Source organism: Pungitius pungitius, chromosome 9 (genome assembly GCF_949316345.1).
Source record: "Pungitius pungitius chromosome 9, fPunPun2.1, whole genome shotgun sequence".
In the NCBI taxonomy this organism is placed as follows: Eukaryota; Metazoa; Chordata; class Actinopteri; order Perciformes; family Gasterosteidae; genus Pungitius; species Pungitius pungitius.
Window position 1 is genome coordinate 20,027,624 of NC_084908.1, and position 23,389 is coordinate 20,051,012.

General features: G+C 47.0%; 2 protein-coding genes and 1 long non-coding RNA gene across 4 annotated transcripts; 2 read left to right on the forward strand and 1 right to left on the reverse strand.

Moving 5' to 3' along the window:
* The first annotated feature begins 175 nt into the window (after positions 1 to 175).
* On the forward strand, positions 176 to 5,714 carry LOC119217875 (uncharacterized). Its single transcript, XR_009956910.1, has 5 exons — positions 176 to 418; positions 1,085 to 1,190; positions 1,289 to 1,346; positions 4,993 to 5,175; positions 5,296 to 5,714. It is a non-coding gene; the product is annotated as an uncharacterized LOC119217875 (long non-coding RNA).
* Positions 5,715 to 6,872: 1,158 nt separating this feature from the next.
* On the reverse strand, positions 6,873 to 18,691 carry nup133 (nucleoporin 133). The gene is made up of 26 exons (XM_062564373.1): positions 18,605 to 18,691; positions 17,196 to 17,471; positions 16,730 to 16,845; positions 16,515 to 16,618; positions 16,126 to 16,359; positions 15,870 to 16,040; positions 15,250 to 15,405; positions 14,919 to 14,989; positions 14,659 to 14,806; positions 14,291 to 14,450; positions 13,993 to 14,147; positions 13,772 to 13,863; positions 13,526 to 13,689; positions 13,205 to 13,299; positions 12,699 to 12,923; positions 12,494 to 12,616; positions 12,172 to 12,265; positions 11,794 to 12,057; positions 10,953 to 11,086; positions 10,394 to 10,552; positions 9,250 to 9,385; positions 7,986 to 8,104; positions 7,652 to 7,732; positions 7,497 to 7,561; positions 7,307 to 7,395; positions 6,873 to 7,116 (listed from the first exon to the last, which is right to left on the reverse strand). The coding sequence occupies exons 2-26, from the start codon at positions 17,321 to 17,323 to the stop codon at positions 6,980 to 6,982; spliced, it is 3,420 nt and encodes a 1,139-aa protein (XP_062420357.1). The 5' UTR covers positions 17,324 to 17,471; positions 18,605 to 18,691; the 3' UTR covers positions 6,873 to 6,979.
* taf5l (TAF5-like RNA polymerase II, p300/CBP-associated factor (PCAF)-associated factor) lies at positions 17,554 to 22,487 on the forward strand. Of its 2 annotated transcripts, none has more exons than XM_037471972.2 (5): positions 17,554 to 18,161; positions 18,703 to 18,844; positions 19,011 to 19,115; positions 19,265 to 20,022; positions 20,383 to 22,487. In XM_037471972.2, the coding sequence occupies exons 2-5, from the start codon at positions 18,706 to 18,708 to the stop codon at positions 21,178 to 21,180; spliced, it is 1,800 nt and encodes a 599-aa protein (XP_037327869.2). In that variant the 5' UTR covers positions 17,554 to 18,161; positions 18,703 to 18,705; the 3' UTR covers positions 21,181 to 22,487. The 2 variants fall into 2 exon arrangements, with proteins under 2 accessions (XP_037327869.2, XP_037327870.2); XM_037471973.2 differs by having other exon boundaries at positions 17,555 to 18,157.
* The last annotated feature ends 902 nt before the right edge of the window (positions 22,488 to 23,389 follow it).

The window sequence follows — 23,389 nt, forward strand, 5'->3', positions numbered from 1 at the left end:
GGGAGGAAGAGGTCTGACTTCATCTCTATCGATGTGAAATGTGAGTGAAACTCAACCTTCTGAAAAGCAATATAATCACTACTAAGGTAGTGTTTTATTATGAACTTCTATTTATTTATCTATAACTTGTAATAATATGTGGACATGTCTCCTCCAGATGGTCCACAGCATCCCTCTGTGTCAGTGAGTCCCTCTGCTGAGATGATGGAGGGTGGTTCAGTGACTCTGACCTGTAGCGCTGATGCTAACCCAGCAGCTAACTACACCTGGTACAAGGAGGATGAAGACTCACCACGAGCATCAGGACAGATGTTCACCATCACTGACTTCAGAGCTGAACACAGTGGGAATTATTCCTGTGAAGCCCAGAACGAGATGGGACGTAGTACCTCCACCTTACTTCTGATGACTTCTTCAGGTAAATCACACTCATCCTTCTGTTCACTCACACATTATATCAACATACCAACTGAAGAAGTGACTCCCAGTAGACCCTGCCTTTAGCTCCTGTCCTCTACTCAGTGAAGCAGGAGAGCATTGTGGGACTAGAAGGTGAACCTGAGCAGATACACTATGACCCACTGAGAATCAGACCCTGGACCCTCGGTTCATCACTTTAAAGCTTCACCAGCTGAGCGTCCTGGCAGACATCACGTGGTCTGATGCTGATCATCTCATCAGATAGTTGCTGTTGACCCGAGCGTTCTCACACCAGCTTTGAGTGTTATAGTATATTTGGAGGTTGAGTTAAAGTTCATCATCTGCATAGACGTTTCTCCAAAACCTCCCCTCACTGAGTGTGTTTAGTTTGTGTAGCAGCTGATCCTCTACAACAGTTGCCCTGGCAACATGATACAATAAAATGGCCACCGCTCTGACCATCCAGCTAAGGTACAATGTTTTAAAAAGACGTTCTAATCGTATTTATTTCATGATCTGCATTAAGCAGATCTTAAAGTCCCAGATATTCTGTTAAACTGAGTTAAAGATCTTATTTTCATCCTGTTGGTCACTCCTTAATTTATCCTCCACCCTCCGTATTATATTATGTTATATTTGATGTTTGTTTCTCTTTCCTGTGGAGGAAAAGGAGGCTTCTTATGGTCAATAACAACAACAGCAGCTGTTGCGTCCACATCCGCTATTTTCCTGGTGATCATGATGATCCTCGCTCTCTTCCTCTGGATCAGGTGAGTGGTTCAGCTTCACTGTGATGAAATGCTGAAGTGGATCTTTCATTCACTTGATTTGATCTTGTAATTGTTTGTTCATTCATTCTTCTGTCCAGAAGAAAAAGGTCCTCACAAAGCTTTTTCCCTGGGAAGATACCAGACAACAGCGCTGAGGTGAGGAGGAAGAGCTCAGTGTGGAGTTCTATTGGAACATTCATCACATTTTATATATATACCGTAAATCCTCCAATAGTGGCCGGGGCTTTTATTTACAGAGGCTGCACAGCGCACCGGCCTGTATTAGGGGCAGGCCTTTATTTCTTACTTACCGGTATCTGCTGTTATAGAATTGTGTAATTTAAATAAAATAATGGGCATAATTACAGTAGGCTAATATCATTCATTGCATATGCGTTCAGCACTTCCTGCAACCATTTACCGATAGGCTGCCGGTAGAGCCTACAGCTAATCAACTTTCTGGAGACTAACCATTTAGAAATGAATCAGTAATAAACCATAGTGTCAGTCTTAAGATACATCGTTAATTGCAGATATTTTCCAATGTTCTCATTACAATCAAGCAAGTCAAAAATTTCACTCGGCCAAAAAAAAAGTTTATCGCGTATACCGCTTTATTTGCAGTGTCAACGTAACAATAAATATCTGAACCAACAGGAGACAACCAAAGTTAAACCAAATGGCCAGGACTTAGACTAGGACTGTCATCATTACGCAACTACCAAATTCATCAGCAACATCTGAATGGGCATAGCCATTAAGCTACGGTCAAATGGAGCAAACAAACTCCCAACTAAATGGACCTTGCAAAATAGGTCTACATCTAAACATAATACTTAGGTCTACATCTAAACATAATACTTAGGTCTACATCTAAACATAATACTTAGGTCTACATCTAAACATAATACTTAGGTCTACATCTAAACATAATACTTAGGTCTACATCTAAACATAATACTTAGGTCTACATATAAAAATAATACTTAGGTCTACATCTAAACATAATACTTAGGTCTACATCTAAACATAATACTTAGGTCTACATCTAAACATAATACTTAGGTCTACATCTAAACATAATACTTAGGTCTACATCTAAACATAATACTTAGGTCTACATATAAACATAATACTTAGGTCTACATCTAAACATAATACTTAGGTCTACATCTAAACATAATACTTAGGTCTACATCTAAACATAATACTTAGGTCTACATCTAAACATAATACTTAGGTCTACATCTAAACATAATACTTAGGTCTACATCTAAACATAATACTTAGGTCTACATATAAACATAATACTTAGGTCTACATCTAAACATAATACTTAGGTCTACATCTAAACATAATACTTAGGTCTACATCTAAACATAATACTTAGGTCTACATCTAAACATAATACTTAGGTCTACATATAAACATAATACTTAGGTCTACATCTAAACATAATATTTAGGTCTACATCTAAACATAATACGTAGGTCTACATATAAACATAATACTTAGGTCTACATCTAAACATAATACTTAGGTCTACATATAAACATAATACTTAGGTCTACATCTAAACATAATACTTAGGTCTACATCTAAACATAATACTTAGGTCTACATCTAAACATAATACTTAGGTCTAGATCTAAACATAATACTTAGGTCTACATCTAAACATAATACTTAGGTCTACATCTAAACATAATACTTAGGTCTACATATAAACATAATACTTAGGTCTACATATAAACATAATACTTAGGTCTACATCTAAACATAATACTTAGGTCTACATCTAAACATAATACTTAGGTCTACATCTAAACATAATACTTAGGTCTAGATCTAAACATAATACTTAGGTCTACATCTAAACATAATACTTAGGTCTACATACAGTATAAACATAATACTTAGGTCTACATCTAAACATAATACTTAGGTCTACATCTAAACAAAATACTTAGGTCTACATATAAACATAATACTTAGGTCTACATCTAAACATAATACTTAGGTCTACATCTAAACATAATACTTAGGTCTACATATAAACATAATACTTAGGTCTACATCTAAACATAATACTTAGGTCTACATCTAAACATAATACTTAGGTTACATGTTACATCCGAAGCTCACCAGTAATGAGGCAACATTTGTACAGCTATTCGGCGTCCCCGTCAACATCCTCTTCCCCATCCTCATCATCAAGAACAACAAGTTCATTATTAAGCAGCTCCTCCTCGTCGTTCTCCTCATCCTGGCCTACTTGCGTGCGGTTCTCCTCCCCTCCGCTGCGCCTAGTAGGCCTACGTGGTAAAATGTATTTTTTTATTGCCAACAGTCCATGAAATTAGCCAATGACATTAAACATAAGGAGAACATGTATTTATGAAATATTGCTTTTATATATATCATTTTTTAGGATATTTATTTGTCTGTATCGACCACGCCCCCGGCTACTATCTGAAGCCTGGCCACTAATTGAATCCCGGCCTTTATTTGAGGATTTACGGTATGTGTATATATGTATATGTATATATACTGTATATTAGGGCCGGGACGCGATTACAAATATTAATCTAATTAATTAGAGGCTTTGTAATTAATTAATCGAAATTAATCGCATATATTATACATAAAAATATTTGACCTGAGAACAGTGAGAAGTCATTTTTTTCACATGGATTTTTATTTTTGTTCAACCAATTCCAGTGTAGCAATAGCATATTTAGAAATATAGTACTTTCAGAAATTCAGGTAGCCTATAGGTAAGTAGACCTTCTGTAAACTATGTTTTTTTAAGTAGACCAATACTTTCAAGTACATTCAGAACATTGGTTATTTTTTCAGACGTGGTCTTAGTTACCCTGGTTCTTAAACCAGTCATCTGGTGCAGTGTGGGTTGGGTGTGGGTCCTTGTACTCGGGTCGGGCTAACGTCCACGCTAGCTGCTAATTGTTTTGCTTTGAGGTGATACTTGAGGCTCGATGTGCTGCGGTGATATGCAAATTCCTTGTTGCACAGCTTGCACACAAACATGCTCTTATCGACCGTATCCGTTTGTTTTTTATAATAAAATTTCCCATTCACGGGGCCACCCGACACGGTCTCGTCAGCTTCTTCGTTCATGTTCACTGTGGTTTGTTGTTGTCTGAAGTCATGAACGCTAGTTGGTGCTCCAGTATAATCGGTCCGCCAAAACTCATCCAGTGAGAAACGTTCCGCGGTGCAAAAAATAAGTGTAAAAATGCGTAAAAAATGTTTAATGTGTTATTTTTTGTGTAATTAATTAATCTTAATTCACATTGTAATTAATTAATCGTAATTAACGCGTTAAGTCCCGGCCCTAATATATATATGTATATATATCCCCGTACACCCTGGTTTTACTTAATGTTCTTATTGAATCTGTGTGTGTGTCCCTCTTGGATCCACAGACACATTACATGTCATCTAGCTGACGCTTTTATCCAAAGCGACTTACATTGCATTTTAACCCATTTTTCCTGGGGAACAATTAGGGGTCAGTTGTCTTGCTCAGGGACACTTTGACATGGCCCATGGAGCAGCCGGGATTCGAACCATGATAACAGTTTGTAGATGAAACTTTATTAACCTCAATAACCTTAATTACAACCACTGAAACACATGGGACCTTCATGAGAACCTGGAGGGCCCAAATAAGTTATTACAGAACAAGCCCCCCCCCTTGCAGATATTCTACTATTTGGTCCTTTGTACTACAGTCCAACAATACATGTACATCCAATAATACTTCTTGTTCTTGATGCAGATCCCACTAGCAAAGCTTTGCTATACCAGCTTGAACTTCTCCAGAAACCAGGAGGATCTTCTCTACTCCAACATCAGGCCAACTCGTCCCCCCCAGGGGCAAGCAGGAAGTGGAGGAAGAGGAGAAAGTGGAGGAAGTACAGAACTCAAGTGTCAACGTTAAGAGTTCTGGTGCTGCCAGTCAGTGAGTCTGTGACATCTTTAGTAAATGTGGATCCATCTCTTCTTTTATCTTCATGTTTTCTTGCTGTTTAAACGTGTTCATTCTTCATGGTGTGAGTTGACGGTTCTTTCACTGATGGAGGTGTGAAGGAGCTGTGGATGATTCTTCTGCTCTGTACAGCACCGTCAGCAAAGCACCAAGAGAATGAAGCCACACGGACATGTGGTGTGTTACTTTACAGAGTTTAAGCATACTAACAAATTACGAGGAATTCTCAACAGTAGCATACTGTTATTCGTCAATACAGTTGAATACTGTAAAATATTGCAGGTTGATGTCTTGGAAGAATATATTTTTTACAGCATGCTACTGTTTAAAGTTGTGGTATGCTACTGTATTCCTTTTTTACTCTAACTCTGCCCATTACTCATATAATCACATTGCATCAAGTGTCTACTTATTTAGCACATTCAATGTACTTTAGACTTTATCTTATTTTCACCAAGTCAATTTCCTCTATGTGTAACATATAGCAATAAATGGCTTCTGATTCTGATCAAGACAGTGTAAAGAAATCTGTAAACACCATTGATCCATTCTATGGCGACTAGTGCTTCTTTAAGCAAACACCGCCGCACCTTTAACTCCTTCACACTTTCAGCTATTAAGAACGTTCAAATATTAAAATGTTCAGCTACTTCAGGAGAGGGGTGCTATGACTTTTCAGCTTTTTAATTGAATTTATATAAATTAAAATCATCCACTTTTTTTAACATGGGTTTCAATGGAGTTAATTTTCCAATCCTCTAAAAACTTGTTCAACTTTCAACTTTTTCGGCGTCGCCAATCTTTCAGCTAGAGACACTATTTAAACTTTAAAATGTTGACAAAAGTCTTAACAATTTTATTAAAAAACAGCTTGTTGATATCTATTATACTTTTTTCATAATCACTAATTATGTTTCATTAGTGTGGCATTTTAGCCCTCACGGCAACAATATCAACTTTTCAAGCTTATTTTTTGTACCAAAACAATGCCGTGCTTGTGCTGGTCGGACTCATACGGGTATGGAATCCCAAAGTTGGATTCTGTGTAAATCACTGTCTACTCAGACGTGCGGAACCTCCTCCTCATGCTGTAATGGCAAAATATAATGATGCCATAATGTTTTATTAGATTAATATCTAAAACCCGTCATGACTTTAATTCTGAGGAAGTTCCAAGACACCAGCTGTGTGGGAACTATCTTTGCATAACACCGCTGTGTGGAGGAAGGAGACGGTGTGAATCTCTTCGGACGTAGTCTTAGATCTAATCAAACATCTGTTGTAAGCACCTTGAGTTCCCTTCAGGTCTGGGACCTCGTTGCCTGTCTCAAACTCTTTAGCATAACAAAACCAAGGTGTTAACCCTGTCGATTTATAAATATATCCGCATACCGGATACTTCCTACAGATGTCTCTTTACTTGAAGCGGATTCTGTGAGCTGAGAGGGGGTTTTTTTGTCATTATGTGTATTGAAAAAGTTTCTACTTTAGAACATTCTGGATGTAGGACCGGTTTTCTTCTGAGGATAAACATTTCATATCCATCACTGATTGGATCATTGATTTAAAACATTACTTCAGTCTCAGTTGTAGTTTTAACTACCTGCACTCTGAATAGAGCAATACTGAACTGTGTTTCTATAAATAAATATATAAACAAAACACAGCAGTCTAGATACAGAAAAACATTTATTGAGAAAAGAGAAAAACTCCAACAAATATTGAAAGCTATTAGAAGGCGAATAAAAGCTGAAGTGCAAAAGGCGGCGCCACTTGGTCACATCTGGACTTCCAGGTAATGTTCATAATTCGCTCGGAGGACAAATTCAAAATAAGGTTTTGATTTCAAACCGCTGAGGTCGTCCAGCTCCAGCAGCTCTTTAACGTCAGGCAGGTACGTCTGCAGAGAGACTCCTGAGGGACACAGAGCCAAAAACAGAAAACGTTCATATTTCAGACAAATGAAGCTCCTCAGAACTAAATGTTTCCAAGCAGCAAATGTTGAAATACGCATTTTGTCCCTCATTCATTAGCGCAGAGGGGCTCTGTGCGCTGGGGGTAGGTTAGCTGGAAGGCTACACGCTAGTTAGGGAGCGTCTCGCACCTTCCTGGATGAGTTTGAGGAGGATCTTCACAAAGATGCTGTCCTTGGCGGCTTCCAGGGGGTCGTCGGTCCCGTCATCCGAGAACCAGCTGCGAGACACGCAGCAGCGACATCATCAACAACAACAACAACAACGTACAGCGCTTGTGAGCACTCTAAAAGTTCAGCCTCCCAATCGGACGGATCTTACTCGTCTCTTCGGAGCGCTTTGCCGAAGATCTCGCACTTCAGCGAGTCGGTGTCCCCGGCTTCCTCCTGCAACACAAAAGCACGCAGAGGTCACGCGGGTCGTCTTCCCGACAGCCGGCGGACCCCCAGCAGGCGGGAGGAACTCGGGAGGGTCACCTCGTCGATGTACTCCAGCAGGTCCAGAGCCTTTTTGAAGTCGTACTCGTTGGCTCGCCTGTTGTCGTCGCAGATGTACAGCTGAGGAGGAGGAAAACGCTCATTTGTAACGCGACCGTTTCCCATGTGGCAGCAGAAATGTCCGCGTAAAAACGGGAAATAGTGTTTTTGGAAACCCGTCGCGCAGATTGTTTGGTCCTACGGTTTCTTGCAAATATCTTTAATTGTGACTTTAAAAAGGTCACAGATCTGTGAACATGGCCGCTGGGCTCACGGTGCTAAAGAATAAAAAGAGAAGGGAACAGGAATGTGTAGTTTGATGGAGAAGGAGCACCTGTATGAGGTTGTGAGCGCTGAGCAGCGGCATCGTGTCGGGGTTCTGCTGCTTGTCCTCCAGAAGCTGCCGGGGAAGAGTCTCCTGATGCAGCAGGAAGCGCTCCTGCTCCAAGATTTCTGATTGGACAGAAAAACGTCACGCTGATTCTCTCTGGTTGAAACCAGGTTGAGAAAATGTGTTTAAGCTGCATTCTGTGTAGAGACCAGCAGGGGGCGACTCCTCTGCTCCCATAGACGTCTATGAGGAAATGACTCTACTTCTGTGTAGTGACCAGCAGGGGGCGACTCCTCTGCTCCCATAGACGTCTATAAGGAAATGACTCTACTTCTGTGTAGAGACCAGCAGGGGGCGACTCCTCTGCTCCCATAGACGTCTATGAGGAAATGACTCTACTTCTGTGTAGTGACCAGCAGGGGGCGACTCCTCTGCTCCCATAGACGTCTATGAGGAAATGACTCTACTTCTGTGTAGTGACCAGCAGGGGGCGACTCCTCTGCTCCCATAGACGTCTATGAGGAAATGACTCTACTTCTGTGTAGTGACCATCAGGGGGCGACTCCTCTGCTCCCATAGACGTCTATGTGGAAATGACTCTACTTCTGTGTAGTGACCAGCAGGGGGCGACTCCTCTGCTCCCATAGACGTCTATGAGGAAATGACTCTACTTCTGTGTAGTGACCAGCAGGGGGCGACTCCTCTGCTCCCATAGACGTCTATGAGGAAATGACTCTACTTCTGTGTAGTGACCAGCAGGGGGCGACTCCTCTGCTCCCATAGACGTCTATGAGGAAATGACTCTACTTCTGTGTAGTGACCAGCAGGGGGCGACTCCTCTGCTCCCATAGACGTCTATGAGGAAATGACTCTACTTCTGTGTAGTGACCAGCAGGGGGCGACTCCTCTGCTCCCATAGACGTCTATGAGGAAATGACTCTACTTCTGTGTAGTGACCATCAGGGGGCGACTCCTCTGCTCCCATAGACGTCTATGAGGAAATGACTCTACTTCTGTGTAGTGACCATCAGGGGGCGACTCCTCTGCTCCCATAGACGTCTATGAGGAAATGACTCTACTTCTGTGTAGTGACCATCAGGGGGCGACTCCTCTGCTCCCATAGACGTCTATGAGGAAATGACTAAAACTCTATTCCCTCAGTAAACATTTCATGGACTCAATCTCTAGTTTCAAGTCTACGTAAATACAACTGTTTCCAGTTTCCATCCAGATCGGAGACGTCAAAGCGAGCGCAGCCTTCTCTTACCGTCGACCTGCTGGTGGAGCTGCTCCTCCGGCAGGTCGGATGCGAGCACCGTCAGCTTGCTGAGGGCCAGCAGCGTCTTCTTCTTCACGAAGTAACGCGTCTCGGCGTTGGCCTGGCTGTACAGCGTGCGGTTGGCCTGCGGGGACACAGCGCGTCACTCTTTACTCTTTGGATGTAAAAGAACACGTCGGTCACAGAACGTCATACGAAGAACAACAGATGTAATTCATTGAAAAATATTATGAATATGAAAACCAATATTTCTTTCTAAAAAAACATTTTTCAAAATCCTTTTAATTGATTAGTAGATTTAGAACATGTTCAATTTAAGTGTGGAAGATTTTATTTTTTATGTCTCACATAAATAATTCTAAAGATAAAAAGGCTGAAGGTCAATAACAGCTTTTTTATTTGCAGCTGACAGTGTTTCTTACTTTTTACTTACTCAAAAGTAAGAAGTGAAAAATACACATTTGAAACCGGAGAGGTTTGGCTTTCTGTGCACGTGTGTGTGTGTGTGTGTGTGTGTGGTTTTGATTACCGGAAACAGGATGGAAGGTGTGTGTGTGCATGTGCGTGTGTGTGTGTGTGTGTGTTGTGAACGTCAACAACTCCGCTGAAAGTGGAAGGAAACTGATTTTATTTCCTCTGTTCTACATCGTGGTGATTGTACGCAATGACAGGAAGGAAGGAAGGAAATAAGGAAGGAAGGAAGGAAGGAAGGAAGGGGTAAACTTGAACGAAAACAAACAAAATAAGATAAACAAAGGCAAATGGGAGGGAAGACATGGAGGAAGATACATATAATAGATAGAAGGGAGGAAGAAAGGAAGGAAAGAAAAAGCATAAAGTAAATATGAAAAAAGATAGTACAAAGAAAAAAGTAGAACAGATAGACAGAAGGAAGGAAACTAAAAGATAAGGGAGCAGAGAAGGAAACTAGGATGAAAGGAAAAAAACAGGAACGATGAAGACTGAAGAAGGGAGGAAGGGTGAGAAAGATGAGAGAAAAAGAAGAAACGGCAAAGGGAGGAAAGAAGAAAGTAAAACATGGGTTCTAGAGGAAGTGTAAAAGAGGAAGGACGGATGTGTGTCCTTTTAGCGTTGACAGATGGGAGGATGTGGTAGTGTGCGCGCGGCGTACGCTGCAGTAGTCGTGCACGTGGATGTGGTGCAGCCAGCTCAGGTGCTGGTGCGACTGCAGGAAGCTGGCCAGCTGCTGGTGCTGAGCGGCCGGCTGGGAGAGCAGCTTCCCCCTCTTCCCCTTCTCCATGTACCAGCGGAACAGGAAGTCAGCAAAGTTCTGCGGCGGGAAGTGGCACAAAGAGGAAGTGAGCCGAGCGGCCTGTTCGAGAAGGCTCCAAAAAGTGAAAGCAGAACAAATCAAGTTGTGTTCACTTCTTCTATTATAAACTTTCGGGTTTACTCACAGTCCAAAAATAAATGCAATTCAATAAAAGCTTTGAACACAGGACGCTTCTCTATTAGAAACGTCAGTACAACTTCCTGTTCTGAGAAGAGTCATTCTGTGTAGTGACCAGCAGGGGGCGACTCCTCTGCTCCCATAGACGTCTATGAGGAAATGACTCTACTTCTGTGTAGTGACCAGCAGGGGGCGACTCCTCTGCTCCCATAGACGTCTATGAGGAAATGACTCATATGATCGCCTCTCATCCTCCGAGCGCAGACTCTTTTCTGGTTACCTGGTCTGCGAACTTGGTCAAGTAGTGCTGCAGGCGGCTCTGGTTGTCGGTCTGCTCGCACATCTGGACCAGGATGTCGAAGTCACAGTACTTCTCAGCCAGCGCCGCCACCCACTGGTACTGACCCAGTTCCACTGCAACACACACACAACAACGAGCGCACAGTCTGACACCAGGTGCAACACACCTTGGAACATGAAACCTCCCCAGAGACACAAAGACTGGATGTCGACAGGTTTTATTCGATTATTGGTTTCTCCAATAAAGACTTTAAATGTCTCATTGAACTCATTAGTTTCCGTCTATTCAACAACTTGAATTCTGATTTTTTTTTCATACACAAAATGAAATATTAGATTTATTTTCTGTGCGAGTCACATGACGCTGTCAAAGACGTCTGTTTGAGTGAAGTCGTCCAAGGTGTGCGATTCACATTGAATTAACAAAAAAAAGCATTTTCAATCTGTCTATTCTATATTTCGTATTTTCGTGATGTGGTAAAACGTTTACTTAACTTGCACTACAATGATGGTAATAATCTAATGAATAAGATTCAAGTTAACATGTGTTTGAGTGTGAAGTATAGAGTGCTGATTTGTAATCGATTAATCACATCTATGTCACAGTTAACTCAATTAATCGAATTTTTAAATTCATTCTAAATGTCCCTTCATTTTAATGCTCTCATCAACATGGAAAAGTGCATCGGCTTGCTTTATGCAAATGTTTTATTTAACAGAAAAACTTTGCTAAAACTGACGTTGTTATGATGTGTTTGCAAAAACTAAAATAAAAAGTAGTTTTTTTAAGGCGCTTGCACCGCTCCCATCAGCACACTCACACAGGGGGGCCAGCAGCTCGGAGCGCCGCTGGCTGTACTCCATCTCCAGGCTGTTGTAGCGCTCCTGCTGGGCCCCCAGGGGCCTCTGCTGCTGCAGCGAGGTCAGCTGGGCCACGTAGCCGCCGAGGTAGACGTCCAGCAGCGCCGCCAGCTGCTCGCAGAGGGCGGCGCGCAGCTCCGAGTCGGCGTGCGGGTACACCGAGCGCAGCACGATGTCGTGCTGGCGGGCGATGATGGCGCGGACGCCGCCGACGGCGCCCGACGCTGCGGGAGAGACGGCATGAGGCAACGTCAGGATTTCATCCGGTGGTCTTCATCAGCACGTTGGAGAGAACAAAACGTGAAACGCATATTTATGATGAAGACGTAAAGACGCACCGGTCCACGGGACGTACTCCGGCTCCACAGCGGAGCTCTCTCTGTACATGAAGGCCTTCGTCTCCCTGTACTGAGTAGCAGCCTGCAGCATGTCCTACACACACACACACGCACACGCACACGCACACACACACACACACACAGTTACTAGAGGGGTTTACAAGTTGCAACAGATCCTAATAATAGTTGAGCAACCATTTCCAAAAACGTATAAAACCACATTTTCCACATTTTGAGAATAGTTGTAACAACGGCGTGAATCCTTAAACTGCTCTCTTTGGTTTGCTCCCCCCTCGGGTCACATGCACACCCGTGCGCTTACCTTCAGGATGGCGTTGACGGTGAGAACCCCCTCGGCCCACTGCACCGAGTCCACCGGGTTCTCCTTCAGACTCCGCTCCTCCTCGTCCAGCAGACAATCCAACACCGAGGAGATCTGAGACACCTTCGCACCGCAAAACAAAGACACCAACCGTTCAGTTCCCCTCCTCCTCCTCCTCCATCATCAACTCTGCCCGGACACCCACCTCCCTGAAGAAGACGTCGGCGGCCGTGAGGCTGGGCGGGACGGCGCCGTTGTTCCTCTGCAGCGCCAGGCCGATGGCCCGGTTCACCAGCTCGCCGCGCTTGGTGTGGTGGCTCTTCAGCGCCATCGCCGCCTGCAGCTTCTCGGCGTGTTCGCACAGCAGCAGGCGCGTCGCCATGGGAGACGAGCGCACCGTCACGCGGCCGAGGCGGTCCAGCAGACCCGCCTGGAGGGGGCGGGGGGGTCACATGATCTCAAGTTAAATTTCTTGTTGGTTACATCGCAAAGATCTGAGAAAAGCCCTCATGTGACATCGCTTGGGTCAGCGCTGGTTTTGGATGAAGACGTTTGACACTTTGACACAACTCTACAGCGCCAACAGCTGCAAAACACCCCCCAAATTTAACCAATGCATTGTGGGAAATGAAGGTCTTGACAACAACAAAGACATTTTATCTGCTGCATCAAATGGTTAATCTTTGTGTGTGTGTGTGTGTGTGTGTGCACCTGCAGCAGGAAGTCCATGAAGCAGACGTGGGCCTTCATCTTGTCCTCCAGCTGGTGGAGGATGATGAGGGAGGTGAGAGGAAAGCCGGCGCTCTCTGCAGAAACAGAAACGTTATTTTAACGTGGAATAAAAGACAGAAAAAGTTCAAATGAGATGTTCAAGCACCTTCACAAAAACCCGTCTATTTTGTGCATTTCAGTCTTCTTTATGGAATGTGATTCCTTTAAGCAAAATAATCTTTTGGAAATACGGTCAGATACCGGGAGGAACCTTGAAATTGAATTGTTATTTCTTGAGGTCATTTGGACCCCCCCCCTCACCGTCGGGGACGGACTCGGCCCAGCGGGGGTCGGAGGCCGGATAGTCGTCCACCAGGTCCAGGTCGATTCTGGTCACCACGTCGTCCAGCTCGGCCCCCTCCTCCCCGTCGCCGTCGGGGGGGAAGAGCTCGTCTGTGACCGTCTGAGCCCCCACCAGGTCGTTACTGACGCAGGGAGGTCAAGGAGATCATTATTCAAAGAATCACAGGCTTGTGACGGGATTTTGTGGGATTTTCATCGACGTACCGGCAGAACTGCAGGAAAGCCGCCTTCAGGAGTTTGGTTTTGTCCTCCTGAGCCACCGGCTCCGCTCTGGTGGGCGTCTCCATCACGGAAACCTCCAAACAGACGGGAAATTAACACCAGAAACGTCAGAACATCGTACGCATCGTCACATTTTCACACCGTGTGAAGTACATTATATAAATATATATATTTATGTATTTCTGTTGCGTGCGTGGTTTCACCTCCGGCGTCGCGGCCAGCGAAGCGAACAGCGAGTCCTCCATCGTCTCCGGCAGGATGGAGGCGCTCTGCCGCGCCACCACCGCCACCAGCCCGCTGTTCTGGGAGAAGAAGACGGGCAGGTCGGCGCAGCAGCCTCCACCACGGACACCGTCACCTGGTTTTTAATAAAACGGCATTGTGATTGCCTGCAGTTTACAATTAAAAGACATTTCCCCTTGAATTCACGACTTGAGCATCACTCCATCACTCCCCTTTGTGTAAAATATCACCCAACTGCATCGTTGCACTAATCCTCACCGGGGGAGCTGAAGCTGATCTTCTCGTCTGGTAGTCCTCCTCTGACGGCGCAGGTGGAGGAAGCGAACACCATCTCCTCGTTGTACAGGAAGGCGGTGGAGCCGGTGGAGCCGGGGCAGCGCGGCAGCAGCAGCCGCGTGGCCTGCAGGGCCTCCTCGCTCTGAGGAGCCAGAGACCAACAGACCAGTCGTTGGGGGAGAGAGAAGAAAAGAAACAGGAAACGCTTGGTTCGTGCTTCACGGCGTCGGAGAAGGTTGAGGGGAGTCATCAAAAGATAGAAAACATGTCCATTTGTATTCGTCGGCAGATTAGAGTACAGAAGACTCTGGATCCACCTCTGCAGGGCGAGGATGAGGATGAAGACTGACCTGGAATGGAGGGTTGTACTTGGTGACTTCCACGGTGAACTGCTCGGAGATGGCGGCTCCGTTGTCCTGCAGGGTGACCAGGCAGAAGTAAGCCAGGCAGGGGGTGTCTGAGGGGTGCCAGGCGGCAGCCAAAAGCACCAGGCCGGCTCTGAGAAAGACAAAGAACCGTTTTATTCTCAAGTGTAAAACAAGCAGGTTGTGGGTGCACACACACACGCGCGCACACACACACACGCGCACACACACACACACACACTCACTCGCTGAGCTTCATGTCCAGGTACGTCACATTCGCTCCCTCCTTCAGCTCCTCGTAGTTGCTCTCTGACCCCTGGTGTTAAGACATGAACACGGACGGCAGATGGATCAATAATAAAAAATGTAATTAAAAGGTAATTAAAAAAAGTACTAAGAACCAATAGTGTGTAATCATTTCTAGTACTGTATTAACTAACACGGCTCTGCTTCTGCATCGATAATTACCTCCTGATGATTAAGTACAATTAGAAGGCAGAACGTTTACTTTGTCACAGAGTGTTGTCACTGTGTGACATCAGTATTTGTGCACGTTCACAATCCTCTCGCACTGACCCAGATGGCGTCGGCGATGCTCTCGCTCAGCGCGCGCTGGGCGTCCCAGGTGAGGATCTGATGCTCCCAGCTGTCGTCCACCTCCCACTTGCTCAGACTGGAGCTGGTCAGCGTGTAGAGGCAGCTGGCTCCGCCCACCCACAGCAGGCTGTGGAGCTGCAGCAGACGGACACGGATTTAAACTACAGTCAAAAATATGATATATATGTATATGAAAAGTATCATATATCATAGAAACACTTATTAGCATTATATTATCCATTCAGGGACTAATATATTTAGACTTTTCATAACACTTTCTGCTTCTCTGGGGAGATTGAGTTACTCTACAAAGTTAAGATGGTTACACATAAAACATTTAGTCAAATGATTTACTGTTAATTACTGTCCTGCAGGCACAGATTGGGTTTTTTGTCGGAGCATTTGACTTGTTGATGTCATGGGAATTTCACTCCATCCATTTAATCTGGTTACTAATGAATCGTTACCAAGAGACATACATTCAAACTCTTTATACTACATTTAAGGAGGAATTTAGAGCAGTAATTCAGGTTGTGTGATTACTAACTTCAGTCTCCAAGATCTGCTTGCTAGATTAGAATTATTTTAAAAGCACTCACCGTGTCGTTGGCTGGCGGCGAGAGCATCCCGAACAGGCTGGAGACGCGGCGCCCGATGCCGGAGAGCACGCCCTGACCCTGCTGCAGCGCCCGCCACTGCAGCCTCCCCGAGGAGTCGGCGCTCGCTCTCAACAGACGACACTTCACGGAGGACAGTACGAAGCTTCCACCCTGACAGTAGGGGGGGGGGGGGGGTGTCCATGTTAAAATCTGCAGCTGCTGACCCTCAAACTGAAACTAAATCGGATTCACTCACATTGACAGCGACGACGAAGTTGCAGAGGTCCCCCAGGTCCACGTCCGTCTCCGTGTAGTTGCCCTCCTGGGCCAAGCTGCTCCACAAGCGAGCGGTTCCCTCCGCCGACACCGCCAGGACGGAGATGGACTGAACGGGGGCCGACTCCAGGGGGGCGGCGGAGGCCACGGCCACGAGGTCGGCGGTGTAGCTGTACTCGCTGCCGGGCAGCTGCAGCTCCTTACACACAGACAGCTGCGGGAGATGAACGCAAGACTTTACTCATGAAGCAGTGAGCGTTTCCTCTCCTTCGTTCCAAAGGAGGAGAACTGTTGCCGGGCAGAAAGACACCTGGAGCCCGATAACAGTCAAAAAGAAACAGAGTTTAGTTTGAGGATCTTCACCCGCACCTTGGCCACGGCGGTCTGGGAGATCTTCCAGATGATCAGTCTCTCTCCGCACACCATCCAGGCCCAGCCGCTCTCATTCACCTTCACGGAGATCTGGTCGTCGACTAGAGGGACCGACCCAAACACACACAGAGATATTCAGTGGGAGAAGAAAAAAAAAAACTCTGCCAGGAAGATGAACTAAATTTCAACCGACAACCGGAGGCGTTGTGTACCGTCCGCCATCGTCAGGGCCTCCATCACTTTGACGGGCAGCGACGAGCCGAAGGGTTGCACGTCGTAGTTGATGGAATCTGCAGCCGAATGTGTCTGCAGTCTGGAGGGTGTTGACCTAACGGAGAGAGAAGTTCAGGAACATCTGATGAAGATTACTGAGCTTTATCTGCTTTGGTGCTGTTGTGATACACTATGTTATTATACGGGTTTAATATTATCAGTCATTAGTATCAACGGGTGAAAGAGCAACAGAAGTGAGACGTTTCAAGAGCACTAAAAACAACCTTCTCCAAAAGTGACGTTGAGTACAATGTTAAAAAAAATACATTTTAACCTCAATAAAGGAAGGACCAGAATATTCTATTTGACTCGTTTAGATGCAACCAGGAGGCCTAAAAACGGCAGTTGATTTTAAGTAAAAGTAAAAAACACAGCTGAACTGCCAGTCTTAGTGTTTTCACTCACCTGGCGGACAGCGGCGTCCTGCGCGGGGAGAACAGCAGACCGGCGGCCGCTCCGGAGACGCTCTTCCTCCCGGTGTTCCTGCCCTGCGGCCGGCGGCCGGAGCTCGGGGTGGAGCGGGGGCTAAACATGCCTGCTGCGGTACCGCGTACGACTCAACAGCAGAGAAACGTGTACTAACGTAACCGTGAAGAAACAGCACTGACACCGCTAGCACTCACTGTGTGGCAGCTTCTTCCAAACAACGCGCGGTGCAGTCGCTCGAATTGTGCGTCATCACTGTGTCAGCGGTAAGTCCCGCCCATTGAAAAAAGCTTTTTTTTTTATTTTCATAAAATCATCAGAATTATATATATTTTTTTAATGGAAATTGAAGACAAAAACAACACAACTGGATTTAAATACGCCATTTTATTATTCATTCATTTAAATAACACATTAGTGAAAGCTTTGCTATCTAAAATTACTGTTACTCCACCACTGGGCGAATTAATCAACACAAACTATCAACACATATTTTTTGATGAGGCTTTTACTTTATACACCGTCAGCTGACCGACAGTAGGAACTGCGAGACACTAATAAATTGATATTTTCATTCATGTTATTTGCTAGTGAGGAAATTACCTCCACTGTCGCTTATTCTCCTTAATTATGCAAAGAAGTTTGGAGTGTGGTTCACGCTGAGTCGATCCAGACATCACTAGTTAATCGTCGCTACATTCACCCTGTGATTCCAACGGCAAACCAGGACGACGAGTGGATCACCGACAGCTGTTAGCCATTCGAGATGAAAGCTAGCTAGCTAACATGTAGCTAACATGGTTTGATGGAGGCTGACCGGGGGGGGCGGAAGACCACGATGGAGCGGCAACGTAGTTTCAGCTAGGAACTCGGTCAGCATTAAACCCCCCACTAGCTGGCGTACAGCAACGCGGCACAGAGAAGGAACGGCACGATATGCAGTGAGTGAGTACCGACGTCCAGCCGGCGGGGCTGCGGAACCGCATCGATCCCGCTAAAAGTTTGGAGCCGACAGGCCCGCTGCCACTGGCGCTAAGTTAGCCAGTTAGCTCGGCTCGGGCATCCTCCTCCTCCGGCGGGGACACCAGCCCGCCTTTAAACGGGAATTTACACGTTACCAAACCGTTGCTTCGTGCTTCCACTTTTGTTTCATGCCACCACAAATGTTTGAAATGTCAGAAGGGGCGTATTTACTGTCTAATGCCTCAGTAAACACCATTAGCTTCCCCCCCCCCCCTGTGCTAGCTAGTTTGCTAAGTTGCTGGTGAGATGCTCGGGAGGGTTAATATTGCCATGGAGATGATGAATCGGTTCCGAAGCAGGATGACTGACACGCACCGCGGTTTTGCGGGCTTTCGCCGGCCAGAAAAGCCGTCTGACCAACCGACCAGTGCGGTGTCATGTCCAGGTGTCCTCTCTCCTCCCTGCAGCGTCTCAGGTGTGTGACACTTTTTTTTCTTCTTTTTTTTTTCGCTTCGAAATCCAGGTCATGAAGCGGGTTCGCACTGAGCAGATCCAGTATGCCGTCGCTCAGTACCTGAAGCGGAGGCAGTACGTGGACACCGATGGCTCCCTGAAAGGAGCCAAGCTCTTCCAGTCGGCGGAGGAGATGGCCGCGAGTCTCACAGGTGAGCTGACGAGGAGGATGACATGTGTCACGTGTGCGTTTGCTCGATAGTTTGGAAGACTTGATTTCGTCCATTGTTCAGAATTGAAATGTGAATCATCGTGTTGTGTATCGGGCCGGGCTTTGTGCCGATGCTTACTTCTGCCTCTCCATCTCCCCCTGAGCAGTGCAGACGGAGTCGGGCTGTGCCAACATCGTCTCTGCTGCCCCGTGCCAGTCTGAGCCTCAGCAGTACGAGACTCAGTACTCACGGCTGCGCTCCTTCCTGTCAGGTACCCCACGATTCCTGCTGCACCTCTTCATTAAAACAGTTTTAAATGTCTGCCCGAGGCTGTTTTGTAAAGGTTCCTCCACCAAACCATCCGTTACAAGTCCTCCTCGGGTTCCACCCTCACGCTGCTTCTCATTTCCCGTTAATCAGAGACGGACATTTCCTGGGCGAAGGAGGTGAGCAGCATTCTGTACCCGCTCTTCGTCTACCTCCACCTGGACCTGGTGCACTGCGGCCTGAAGGGGGCGGTAGACGGCTTCTACAGTCGCTTCCACGGCGCCTTTCTCCAGGACGGCGAGCAGCGCGCCACCATAGAGCAGCTCCGCCACGTCCTCACCGCGCAGGACGTGGCGGCCAACCCCAAGCTGAGTGCGTTCCTGGAGCACAAGTACGTGGTGCACCTGACGGAGCCGGCCTACAGCTACCTGCTGCGTTACCTGCAGAGCGAGGACAACAGCGGCCTCTGCCGGGCCCTGAGCACGCACCTGCAGGTGGAGGTGACCGCCTCCAGGCGCACGGACTACGAGCTGTACGGAGGCGCCGGCGCCCTGAACCCCGCCTCCTCCTGGCCGGGGGCGGACGGGGCGGCGGCGGCGGCGGGCGGCGAGGGGGTGGAGGTCCCCGCGGGGGTCCCGCAGAGCGAGGCGGCCCTGGAGGCCCTGCAGGACTGCATCAAGAAGGTCCGCGAGGGCCCCCCCACGCTCACCACCGTGTGCTTCTACGCCTTCCACCACACGGAGCAGACGCTGAACGCCGCCGAGGTCTCGGCCGACAGCCGGCTGCTGGCCGCCGGCTTCGACAGCTCCACGGTGAAGCTGTGGAGCCTCCGGCCCCGGAAGCTCAAGGCCCGAGCGCACCGGGCGGACGTGTCGCTCATCCACCTGGCCTGTGACGTGCTGGAGGAGGAGGTGAGTGGGCCGAAGGGACGCCTGTAAAAGAGAGTTTACCCTGATGGTGACTTTTTTTTTATGTCAGATTTTCTCTGATGGCCAAAGATGAAAACTTTCATTCCTTGTTTCACTTTGTTAAATGACCAAAAAGATTCTCTGCTATCAGCTCTTACCAAAGCAAATCTTCTAAATGTGGTTGCATTTGGTTTTCTTGGCTGAAAACATTTCTGACGTTACCAACGTAGTGAATAAGGAAATGACCTCTAATGAACAGGATGTTCGATGCTGCCCAATAACAAACAAACGGGATTCCCTTCACTGCAGTGCTGTTCCCATCCGTCACATCTGGTCAAAGTCTCATCCTTTGTTTCCGCTCAGGCCGACGAAGAGGACGGCTCCGGCAGCGAGATCAAGACGCTGCGGGGCCACAGCGGCCCCGTGTTCCGCGCCGCCTTCCTGACGGACAGCTCCGGCCTGCTGTCCTGCTCCGAGGACACCACCATCCGCTACTGGGACCTGGGCAGCTTCACCAACACGGCGCTGTACCGCGGCCACGCCTACCCGGTGTGGGACGTGGACGTCAGCCCCTGCAGCCTCTACTTCGCCAGCGGCTCCCACGACCGGACGGCCCGCCTGTGGACCTTCTCCCGCACCTACCCGCTGCGCCTCTACGCCGGGCACCTCGCCGACGTCGACTGCGTCAAGTTCCACCCCAACTCCAGCTACCTGGCCACCGGCTCCACGGACAAGACGGTGCGGCTGTGGAGCACCCAGCAGGGGGCGTCGGTCCGCCTCTTCACCGGCCACCGCGGGCCCGTGCTGTCGCTGGCCTTCTCGCCCGACGGCAAGTACCTGGCGTCCGCCGGCGAGGACCAGCGGGTGAAGCTGTGGGACCTGGCGTCGGGCACGTTGTCCAAAGACCTGCGGGGACACACGGACAGCGTCACCAGCCTGTCCTTCAGCCCGGACAGCAGCCTGGTGGCGTCGTCCTCCGCGGACAACTCGGTCCGGGTGTGGGACATCCGGAACTCGCGCGGGGCGGCGCCGGCCGACGGCTCGTCCGGCGAGCTGGTGGGGCTGTACACGGGGAACAGCAGCGGCGTGCTGAACGTGCAGTTCATGGCGTGCAACCTGCTGCTGGTGACGGGGACGGCCCAGGAGAAGGCCGAGCCGTAGCCCTCAGCGCCGCCGCCAGTCGCTTTCGCCATTCAGTTATCTTCCGAGAGGTCGAAGGTCGGAGCTTCGTTTTTGTTGTTGGCGTAGAGGAGTCTGCTTCCCTTCAACGGGCCCAGATGTTCCACACTGGTGCTGTCTAGTTACCAAAGCGTCAGTATTAAGTGTTTCCTCAGTGTGACGTCGTGCTTCTGGTGCCTTGGAGGTCCCAAACCGTTTACTCTGCTGCCACGCACAGGATCCATCATCATCATCATCTTCATCATCAGCAGCAGCATGTGACCGTTTAGAAACAATTCTTCCTGTTGAGTGAAAACACAAAATTTGAATCTGTAAAGATCAGTTTTACCCAAATAGGAGACGAAAAAGTGTATTTTCTGAGCTGAGAATAACACAACATTGTGTGTGTGTGTGTGTGTGTGTGTGTGTGTGTGTGAGAGAGATTACACGTATACACACACACCACCTCCCTTTAGTGCTGACATAACAGACGCACAACGACCTTAAATTAAATCAGAAAATAAAGCCTGAAATAAACACAAATCTGACCAGAAACTAAATGCTGGCTTTTTGAACTTGACAGTTGGGAAATAATTTGGCCAAAAAATGTAAAGCGTTTATTTGTAAATGGCGTTTGGTCCATGAAGATTGGAGGAACGGCAGCACTGGTTGGTTCAGGCTGTACCTCCAGCTGCTAGAGAAGGTACAGATGTGTATTTTGAAGGACTACAGGCACAGATTCAGGTTGGTCCGGTTTCTCGCCGGCTCCTCGTCTGAGAACCACGACACGCAGGCTCAAAGCGCTCAGACTGCTCCTCTAAAGCTCCCCGTGGTCGGATCACACGTCGGCTTCCATCCGGGTTCACATCCACACCAGGAGCCCTCACGGGAGTGACGGGACTTTGATGTTCAGGCGATTTTTACGATGTCTCAAAAGGTGGAAACCAGAAGTGTAAATAGCCTCCTCCTGCAGATTTCTAAGAATCAAAGGCTGTATTTTTGTTTTCAGCACTTTTCTGCGAGTGGCATGAACTGTGCAATGTTTGTGTACATAGACTATGTATTTTTGTAATATTTTGGCTACCAAGAGTTGACATTCAGGTTGAGCGTAACGAGGGCTACAGCGTACTGACTAGAAGCTGATTTCATACATCCAGAGTGTGATTGTATTTTGGTTTTATATAGTTGTTTTTCATATTTTCTTCATAAATCCAGCGGGGAAGTTTGTCCTTTGTGTTTGTCAGTGACCTTTTGTTGCCTCCTGTCGCTCAAAACAACACAAAATAAATAACAGAATTTATTTAAACTAATGCTTCTCTTGTCCAGGTTTGTGATTCTGCTTCGTTTAAAAAATAAAAAAAAACACCCCGATGTGGTTAAACCGGTGTGTGTGTGTGTGTGTGTGTGTGTGTGTGTGTGTGTGTACACACAGTGTAAGTACACACTCGGATGGAGCAATGTGGAGAATCCAGTGACGGTGCTGCAGGAATGTCGACAGCACAGTGGGTGGGGTCAAGGTGCAGCAGAGGCGACGGAGGCACTCCCCGACTCTGCACACGCCCCCCCCCCCCCCCACACACACTGACGGAGCAGGAAGGAGACGGAGGACGCTCAGAGTCTCTTTGTGGTGCCTTTGTGCGTCCTGGAGTTGGGTTTGTGAGTCTTTGAGGTTTATTGACTCCTCATTTGAGGGATTTTGTGTTTGTCTTTACTTCAAAAACCTCGTAAAGACGCAACATTTGACCCAAGAATCAAGCATGAAGATGCTGAACTTCTTTTGTCCTGCGTTGTGTGCAATAAATAAAAGTCCCCTAATGATTAATGCAAGGTTGTCGTTACCTCGCAGCATGAATCTAATTCATCATTCAAAAAGTAGAAAATGCATTTTCAGTTTTCGGAATTTCAACTTTTCTCAATCTTAATGTGGGAAACTAAAGTTTCTAAACATGGTACAGGTTACATAAACAGGTTTGGAGAAAAATATATATTACAGGTTGGATTAAACATGTATTTAAAGATCCCTATGGGTCAGAGGTACAACGTATGTTTGGATAACTAAATACACTTTATTATATTACAGACAGAGGTTAAAAGGCCAAAGTTCCCAATCAGAGATGCAGATTGGAATCAGGACGCCACATGAAGACGTTTAATATGAATCGATTCAAAGCACAAGGAATGACTTCTTAGAGAGAGAGAGTCAGCTGGGCGA

Coding starts and splice junctions, on each gene's coding strand:
- nup133 (XM_062564373.1), bottom strand. CDS start 17,323: ATGTTTAGCCCCCGCTCCACCCCGAGCTCCGGCCGCCGGCCGCAGGGC. Junction 14,451..14,658: donor AGTACAACCCTCCATTCCAG/GTCAGTCTTCAT, acceptor CTGGCTCCTCAG/AGCGAGGAGGCCCTGCAGGC. Junction 7,117..7,306: donor CCTCAAACTCATCCAGGAAG/GTGCGAGACGCT, acceptor TGTGTCCCTCAG/GAGTCTCTCTGCAGACGTAC.
- taf5l (XM_037471972.2), top strand. CDS start 18,706: ATGAAGCGGGTTCGCACTGAGCAGATCCAGTATGCCGTCGCTCAGTAC. Junction 18,845..19,010: donor GATGGCCGCGAGTCTCACAG/GTGAGCTGACGA, acceptor CCCCCTGAGCAG/TGCAGACGGAGTCGGGCTGT. Junction 20,023..20,382: donor GTGACGTGCTGGAGGAGGAG/GTGAGTGGGCCG, acceptor GTTTCCGCTCAG/GCCGACGAAGAGGACGGCTC.